Source organism: Drosophila bipectinata, chromosome 2L (genome assembly GCF_030179905.1).
Source record: "Drosophila bipectinata strain 14024-0381.07 chromosome 2L, DbipHiC1v2, whole genome shotgun sequence".
NCBI classification, from domain to species: Eukaryota; Metazoa; Arthropoda; class Insecta; order Diptera; family Drosophilidae; genus Drosophila; species Drosophila bipectinata.
Window position 1 is genome coordinate 13808442 of NC_091736.1, and position 9597 is coordinate 13818038.

General features: G+C 41.9%; 1 protein-coding gene and 1 long non-coding RNA gene across 2 annotated transcripts; both read left to right on the plus strand.

Annotated features, from left to right (window-relative positions):
* Nucleotides 1–346: 346 nt before the first annotated feature.
* LOC108125500 (uncharacterized) lies at nt 347–1309 on the plus strand. The gene is made up of 3 exons (XR_001773308.3): nt 347–651; nt 747–916; nt 1201–1309. It is a non-coding gene; the product is annotated as an uncharacterized lncRNA (long non-coding RNA).
* Nucleotides 1310–5095: 3786 nt separating this feature from the next.
* wor (worniu) lies at nt 5096–7266 on the plus strand. Its single transcript, XM_017241712.3, has 2 exons — nt 5096–5336; nt 5401–7266. Exons 1-2 carry the CDS (start codon nt 5246–5248, stop codon nt 6954–6956), a joined length of 1647 nt encoding a protein of 548 aa, XP_017097201.2. The 5' UTR covers nt 5096–5245; the 3' UTR covers nt 6957–7266.
* The last annotated feature ends 2331 nt before the right edge of the window (nt 7267–9597 follow it).

Consider the following 9597-nt stretch of genomic DNA (forward strand, 5'->3'; position numbering starts at 1 on the left):
AAATTATAAAACTTATAAATAAAAAAAAAATATTAAAAAAAATAATAAAATGAAAAACCAAAAAAAATTATAAAACTAAAAATAAAAAAAAATATTAAAAGTTATAAAAAGTCATTCGGCCTCAAAACAGTTGGGAGATCAAACGTTGAATTTAATAAAAAAAATTGAAAAAAAAATAATAAAATGAAAGACCGAAAAAAAATAAATAAAAAAACCTAAAACCAAAAAAAAAATATTAAAATTTATAAAAAATCATTCGACCTCAAAACAGTTGGGAGATCAAACTTTGAATTTAATAAAAAAAAAAAAAAATTGAAAAAAAATAATAAAAAAGAAAAACCGAAAAAAAAAATTATAAAACTAAAAACAAAAAAAAAAATATTAAAATTTATAAAAATTCAAAAAAAATTATAAAAATAAAGTACTAAAAAAATTTAAAAATTAAAAATCTAAAAAAAAAAATAAATAAGAAAAAACTGAAATAATTTAAAAGGGCTATTGTAAACGAAATTTATTGTAAACGAAATTCTAAGTATGTACACGAAATTCTAAAGTACATGACCGCTTCGGGACCCATCATAGGCGGCACAGTATCCGGCTCGTCGGTTCCCTGCAAAAACAATGCCTGAAAACGGACAGGACATCTACGGGGTGAGTACAGGAGCCGATGGCTTTTATTCGAATTAGCAGTGCGCAATCAAAAACATTCAAACACGCATAAATTGAATCCCGTGGGATGATTTCAGTTTCGTGTTCCCACTACCACCGCGAGCGAGGCGACCCTCCCCATCACCATGGCCTGCAACTTGTCACGTGATTCCAATAACAAATAATTCCAGCCAGAAAGGATCATCCCCTAGACCAGTTGCTGCCAAGTTTTGAAATCCAACCGGAACCCGTATACCAGCTAGCGTGGGTAAGTTATTTATTGACTTGAATCCTGCAGGGATACAGGATGCAGGACTCGGACCATGGACCTGACCGCCTCCGCCCTGCAGGAGGGTGAAGGGTGTTCTCACGTTCCTGCAAGTGTAAATTGCTTCGGTCATGGGAACATTTGCACTCCTTAATTGAATAGTTACTGCCAGTTATAGGCACTCAATATCACCTAATTGATTAGTCCTCATAGGGGGTTATTTTTAGTCAATATCCTAGGTGTGGTCTTTGAATTAATAATAATGGAATTTTTCTTTATTTCAGGAAGACGAAGAAACGGAAAAGAAAAAAGTCCGCAATGAGGGTCTTCTGTAGAGAGCTGTTGTCGAGCTAGTTGTTGAATTTTTTTAATAAATCTATAAAAATGTAAAAATGTATGATTTTTATTTTGGAATTACTGGAGGGCATTAAACCGAAAGACGAACTTGAACTTCTGATTGCTCGTCAAGGATGTTTGCCTTTGATAAGCAAAAATTATCTGAAGATTTAAGAATATGCAAATATATTTGCAAGTGATTCAGAGCTGGACAAACGCTTTGGTTTTTTTTTTTTTTTGTGGTGGATAGCGGCAAATATTTCATTTTTATGATGTCTCAACATTGCATTAACATAAACGCTGATGTTAATCTCTTTTTCCCATGAAGCTCCCATGATTCGAGTCACCGCGAATGGAAAGAAACATAAACAATTTATTATCGTGATTCATTTATGAAAATAAAATCACAAGCCAACAAAGAAAAATAAACTTGTGATTATTTGTAAAGATGAGAGCGCCAAAGCTTCCGATCAATGAATCGATCTATCTTTTCGGTGCCCCAATGCCAGGCGGGTGGTCTCCCAACGATACTAAGGTCTGTGGCCACTAAGCTTCCCAGCAGATTAATATCTCAAGAGTGGTCAGAGCGCATTTTAATTAGTAGTCGAAACTTAATTTATTGTCACTTCGACTAATGAAACACGCCTTAGAGTTGCGGTTGAATATTAGACCCTCTATAATTGACCAATTTGTGTGTGGTGGGTCTCTGGGTTTTTTCTATTTTTTTCCATCTCTATGAAAGAACCGAAAGCGCACACGCTGTCAATAAAACAAATTAGTTTGAATTATAGTCGTAGCTTCTAGTCTACCGATTAATTTATGCGGCGTCGGAAGCTCCAACTTTAGATACATTTTGAGATACAGATACTGGCTGTTTGTCTGCTTTTATTCGATTATAATTACCGTTACCAGTCCGACGCAGGCCAGATAATAATATCGGATATCAAAAGCGGCGCTTATGCTCACTGACCTGGAGCTGGAGCTTGGAGCTCGGAGATGGAGCTCTGGAACATCGTCGGTATCAGGCGCCAATAGTTCTAAGATCTTGTTTTGATTGCAGCTCGGTCTGGTCGACATGGCGCATTTTTTCCCTCCTGTATTTCTCCCCCAACAAAACGTATAACCCATCCCAACTATATCCATTATCCATTGTCTGCTCAGTGGCTTGAAAAACCTTCAACTCGTGACAATGTGAGACAAAAGTCGGCGTCGGCAGCGGCGACGGCGTGTGGCTTGGACAGCGGATCGGCCTGGATCGGATTCGTTTTGGATTTCTGCATACTTTTTCCTAACGCCGTCGCCCGACTTTCTTTTGTCCGGAGTAGCCAAGCCAAGCCGAGTGCAGCTGCATCCAACAGATACTTAGAAACTCAGATACTCGCAGCAAATGCCACCTTGACGGCGGCAAATTAATGACATTTTGCACTTCATTATGCGACTCTGTGCGGCCGTTTGACACTTTGAAGTGAGGCACTCAGCTGTGGAGCACTGTGGGGCCTGTGTGGGACAGTTAACGTTTGCGGTTTACCTGCCAGGTGATGTGCAGTTAGCTTTGCCCCACCGAGGGTTTGATGACACCACACATTGTTGCCTGGGCCGGGGGGAAGTCTTATTAGGCCTGGCAAAGTGGAATGGAGTTGAACTCATAGTTTGAATGGCAATTGATTGATGTAAAGAAAGTTATGTGTTAGTTTCTAGGGAAAATGGTACAAGTTGACAGAATAATCAGGGTTCTATAAAGATTTCAAAATAAAGGATCAAGTTTAAAGCTCCTAGACTAGACCTCTATATCCTTAAGATTAATTCCTACGGCTGTGTAAATTTAATATCCATTTTACTTTCTGCAAGTCATATTTCCATTAACATGTTTCATTAATCAAAACAAACAACTTATAATGATCTAAGGTCCTCGTCATTCAAAAATCCATTCATTAAAGGCTTCATAAATTCTTCGGCAGTTAATTAAAAATTCAAATGCACTTTTGGGCACAAAATCAATTACCATTTCTTATTGTTAACGTCACAGAGATCACGTATCACGAAAATAGGTTTCACCCAGGTGAGCACACCGGTTGTTACAGGATTTTTTGGCGCCAAACAAGGACGAAATCAGTTCCTTGTTGGTACGTGTCATAGTCGGCAGATGCAAGAATAAAAGAACCATGAACGGGGGGGTTTATTCTTAAAGATTTCTTCTAGACATTCGAGGGGTTGGCACTGAAAGTAACGTCGAAAACTGCATTTTCAAGCCACCACCAGCATTGCCACCACCACCACTTTTGTGTTATGATCCTGGTGAGGCGAAGGTTGTCTGGTGAGGCTGTGGATTCCTTTTCGGGGTGGGACCAGTCTCCGCCAGGTAGATTTGCACGTACCACTCTCCTCCTATTTTGGCGCATTCCAAGGCACTCGGCCTCGAGGGGAAAAATAATAAATAGAAGAATGCAAAAGCCAGGTAACTACCGGGGCACATGCCCATTTTGGGGTGGAAGTGGATCTCAGTTTCTGATCTCGCCAGATGGCGATATCCTTCAATTTCACGGCCGTTAGGGGTTTATTTTTGCCGAGTGCACCTAAAAATATACTGAAATACATAGGTATACGGTGGGTTGCGAGGGACGATAACCGGAACAATGGTCCGGGTACGGGTAAAGGTTGATTTACCTTAGATCTCGGCGTTATTTGTTCCGTTGATTAATATTTCTGTGGACATCTGAGTGGGATGCATTGTGTTTAACAGGCAGGAGGTATTTCGATTTAATGGAAATGCATGTCACGTGCTGATATTTTACCAGCTGCCCTTTTTAAAGAATCCCTATCCGAAAAAATCAATAGGAAAGCTTATAGGATATTTTTTACAATATGAGAGGAATCTTGTCAATCATATATAAATTTTTTTAATTTAAACCTATTTTTTTTTAATCTTCAAAAAGATGTGTTTCCCAAACCATCTATAAGACTTACTAAAGACTTTTGATACTTATTCCTTTTGAAAGCTTACAAAACAATTGAAAAAATGCAACTATCTGGAAAATCCTTACATGAAAACAAATTTCCTAAAGACTCATCTAGTGGAAAAGCCGATCGTTTGAGCCAAGTCTAGGATTATTTGGGCCATAAGCTGCTTAAGCAAAACGATCTCAAAACGATCCTCTTAAGACACCAGGCCGCCAAAAAGACTCTTAAGTCTCCCAGAAACGGAGAAACGACTGAGACCTGAAACAAGAGAGCCCCCCAAACCAAGAGATGGAGTCTCTCGAGCAAAGCTCCTCTCTTAACTGAGCTCCAAAGAGCGGGTAAGAAGCTCACCTGCTCCCCAAGAAAATTAAAAGAGAACTTCCATACATAAAGGTGATCGCACAAGGCGGACCCGAAAGAGGTTTATAAATAAACTTGCTATGCCAGTTGCCCGTCTATATACTCTTCTATATAATAAGCTTGCCACCAGCTGCCGCTCTCACTGACACCATGAAAAATCAGGGGAAATATGGAATATATATGAAGGCAGACCGGAGAGGCAGCTGGTGGCGATCGCTCACTGGGAAAAGAGAGGCCTATGGCACGTGCTGGCTTTTTACACACAGATTTGTTGACGGTGCCGCTTCATCCCTTCTCTTTCTGTCTGGTGACACCGTCTCTTTCTCGCCGATCAGCAGCTGTATGTGCAGCTGTGGGATCTGTGGCTCGTGTGGATTCGGGGTTGAATTTACAGAATCCCCGGTGGCGACATCGGAAGTAGGTAAATGCCAAGATCCTTTTGCCAAAGGGGGTTGCAGATCCTGATCCTGCCTCAGCCGAAGCCAGGGGGTTGATCGGGAGTCTATAAAATCGTAGAGATTCTAGCCGGGTTGCATCATTCGAACGAGGAACTCCAGGCGATCGAGACGCCAATGAGCAGTGATTTACTTTTAGAAAACGGTATTAAATACAAGAAGTACAAACTAGTGATCAGTGATCGGTGATCGGTGTTCTTAAGGATAATATCAAGACATAATGGATAAACTCAAGTACAGCCGTTGTCCGCTCAAAAAGCGTCCGATAATGTTGAAGGAGGAGTCCTATCAGGAGGATAATCTCAGTCATGGTGGGTTTTAAAAATCACACTTCCCAAAATGATCCAAAAACTAATTACAATTTTCTTCAAACAGATGAAGGTCCTGTGGACTTAAGTGTGGCTTCGGCAGCGGTTCCCTTCGAGCCGCATTGGTCTGTGAGGCCGGAGCAGGAGTCGCATTGGTCCGTAAAGGAGAATCCGGAGGCGCAACACGTTCCCGCCGCCTTGCGGAAGCGATTCGATGCTGCCATGAACCAAACCAAAGAGCAACTCGCCCGTCGCATATGGGAGGAGACCCGGGAAATAGCTCGAGCTTTTCCGGATGTTTTCACACGCGAGGAAATCGCCAAGAGCTTGGCGCGCTTGGGTTATGGAGAGTTCGAGCTACCGCCCGAGGAAGAGGTGATGGAGCCGGAAGCCGAGCAAGAGCCAGAGCCGGAACACGATCAGGAGAACTATCCGTTGCGGAACTACAACAACAACCTCCTGAAAAGCATTGCGGAGTACGAGGACTGCATGAAAATGCCTTCGATCAAAGAGGAAGTGCCTCCAGTGCCACAAAATATATACTACACCCCACCCCCTTCTGTCGCCGAGCCCGAAGATCTCTCCGTGACCCAAAGGCGAGTCCTGAGCGAGAACATGAACATACAGAATGTGGCCAGGGCTCTACTGAGTATGCAAAACATGCAACCCCAAATGCCCCCCAGTGCCCAGGACATGGAGCACGAGGATCAGGAGAACCAGGACCTCAACCAGTTGAAAATCAAGAGCAGCAACGACTTGTACTACCAGTGCCAGCAGTGCAACAAATGCTATGCCACATATGCCGGCCTGGTGAAGCATCAGCAGAGCCATGCCTACGAGAGCACGGAGTACAAGATCATCAGGAGTCAGCCCGGAGGATCGGCCCCCATTGTGGATCAAACGGAGTTCTGCACAGACCAGGCTTCAGCCTTGATCCAGGCTGCCAATGTGGCCTCTGCCCAGAGCATGCAGAAGCCGGTGGGTGTGCCGCGGTACCACTGCCAGGACTGTGGGAAGAGCTATTCCACCTACTCAGGACTCTCCAAGCATCAGCAGTTCCACTGTCCGGCCGCCGAGGGTAACCAGGTGAAGAAGGTGTTCAGTTGCAAGAACTGCGACAAGACCTATGTGTCCTTGGGCGCCCTCAAGATGCACATTCGCACCCACACCCTGCCCTGCAAGTGCCCCATCTGCGGCAAGGCCTTCTCCCGGCCGTGGCTTCTGCAAGGACACATTCGCACCCACACGGGCGAGAAACCCTTCAGCTGCCAGCATTGCAATCGTGCCTTTGCCGATCGCTCCAATCTGCGGGCTCACATGCAAACCCACTCGGATGTCAAGAAGTATTCCTGCCCCACCTGCACCAAGTCCTTTTCGCGCATGTCCTTGCTGGCCAAGCACTTGCAGAGCGGCTGCCAGAACGAGGCGAATGGCAATCCTGCCACCAACGGCTTCGACCAGCAGCAGTTGCAGCAGCATCTGCAGGGATACGAGGACGCCGCTGGTGGCAACGGCCACCAAATGTACTACACCGGCAGTGTGGGGAGCAGCAACGGGGAGGAGGAGGACACAGGGGACTACCCCCACCACAACCCCCAGGCCATTTACAAACTAGAGTCATAGAAGCCAAAGTCAGAACGAGGGAATCAGTCAGTGCCAAAAATTAGTCAGGGCAATTATATTGCCTCTTAGGGTCTCTAGATTATCACATTAACTTATTAAACAATAATCTCTCTAAATTATTAACTAAAATTTAGATTCTAAATTATTAATCATCATATCAAAGTTTCTAGTATTAGGGTCCATTGTTGCAGATTGTTTTCGTTGAAAGAACTTTGTATTATAGTTAGGCTGTTGTTGAAACTGAAGAGTGTACAAATCGAAATGGTGCCGAGAATAAACCCACTAGCAAGTACTACTTATAATTTGAGTATCTTAATTTATTTTTAGTTTAACCTTATGATTTAAGCATGTAAATATGGTGAAGGTAGCCACTAAATTACTTGCATTTAATTATAATTTTTTTAAATAAATAAACAAACATTCAAATAACAAATTATGAAAATTATTGGGAAGGTATCACTTTCAAGGTATGCGATTTTCATTCCTTTTAAATTAATAAAATGATTAAAAAATATATTTGTTTACCATAACAACCTAAAAAATCATCTCTAATCCAATCAAATCCCAATCTTGAAGATGCAATCTTAAACAAAAGCATCGTAGGTGTCGCTTATTTATAGCTGCAATAATAATCCACAGATCGAGACATTCAAAGACTTACTTGGCGGGGGGTTTTTACCTCATGGACAATAAAAAAAAACCTAGGAAATCCAAATATATATATAAGACTGTTTATATGTATAAAAAATGTATTGAAAATCGCTGCTTAAATCAAAATTAATTGCCAGAATAATAATTGTTTTGAACGTAAAGCGCCGAAATGCAAACGGCAAACTGGAGGAGAATTGGCACAGCTGCAACTGCAACTGCAACTGCGTCACCAGCCACCAGCCAGCAACTTGCAACTAGCAACATCAGCAATAGCAACAACATTAGCGGCAACAGCAGGCGGCAAGCGCCAACAACAAAAACTACAAAAAATATACGACAAACGTCTAGTATTATTGTGGGGCCTATTGCAGTTGGCGAAATCCACTCAAAACAACAAACCCGGCGATGAATCATCGATTTTTGTTTTCGGGTCTGCCTCACAAAATCAAGTTGCAACAAAAGCAACAACAGCAACTTGCAGCCGGCTCTTAGTGCAGCCGCACGCAGCTAGATGGCGCTAGTGGGCAGCCAAAAGGCACACAGGAAAAGAAGATATTTTTATTTGGAATTTTACTTGTATTTTAAACTTAAAATTTATATTGATAAATATATTTTTATATAGTAAAAAGATTATGCTTTCCAAAAAAAATATTAATTTAGTTCCTGTTTCATGTGTAAATAGTTTTTTCTGTGCATTTACCTCAGAGTTCAATTAAACGCGTTTTCCAGTTAACGCTGCGACTTTGCCGTTTTTCCGCACTGCAGCCCAGCCGCACCTTACTTTATATACATATGTCTGAGGCTAAAGCCAACTGGAGCTGAGGACCCCATTTACCCCTCAATAAGCCCCCGTATCTAAAACTCTGCTCAACTCACTCGCATTATTTTAAATGCCGTCCACGCAGTTTTTAACGCTCTACAACTTCCAGTTTACTTTTTGTTTATAAGATTTTATACTCTAACAAATAGGGGAGTTCGAATATTTCAATGGTTATAGCAAGAATATTTTTATACTTCTATATCCATGAATATGCATTTTATTTCTTTGAAAATGATCTAAGCAACTACCTTTATTGTAAAAACAACTAAAGGCACTCTTTCAGTTATGATCTTATAATTTATACTTAGTATTCTATATTTTCTAATTTATTTACTTATTTATTAAATTTATAAAAATTATCTTGTATTTGTTAAGGGCATTTCCCACGTCGTTTACCTGAAATATGCTTCCGATTTCGACCTGGCCAAGCGGTAGCTTTTCGTCTATTAGGAAACCACGCCAGAGACCCGCCACTTGAAAGTCATATTGCATTTGCCAGACAGCCAGCTAACTGGATAGAACCCGGGACAGTCTGATTCAACGCCCCACCCCTGGGGTCCACCCCCGCCACCTTACCGGTGGCCGCCCCCTGGAACTTTGACTTTGATTTGGTGTGCGCGTGCTGCTGGTGCTGCTGTTGTTGCTGCTTTTTAAGCGGCACAAACGGACCACGCCCCCTTTGGGGCAACGCACATGGTAGCGGCATTTGGTCAAAGGTTAAATTAGACGGGGGCCTGGTGACAAGTGCCAGGCAATCGTTTAGAGCGCTAATTTATGGGCCGCCGAAATACGACAGAATGGAAAAATCAAAGGCCGAAAATAAAGCGGAAAAACACAACCGAAAATGGTTATTCAGCTTGCTCGAATTTCATTTATTGTGGCTACGTGCAGTGCAGGCTTAATTGGCATTTGGTTGAGGCCAAGTTTTCGATGTTGGCCGGCAGTGGCAGCACGCCCTGTTCTTTTTCTAAAACCATTTTCTGGGCCCGGCCATAATCTGAAAACTTCCTCAGCGTGGCAGTTTAATTAATCTTCGATCGCTCAAAATGCATTTTTAAATGCATTTTTCCTATCAAATTGATTTTCAGAAAATATTATTAATATTTAAATTCAGGAATTCAAGACACGTTTTGGCGCCCCCCACTCGTTGAAAATTAATATTTAATAATT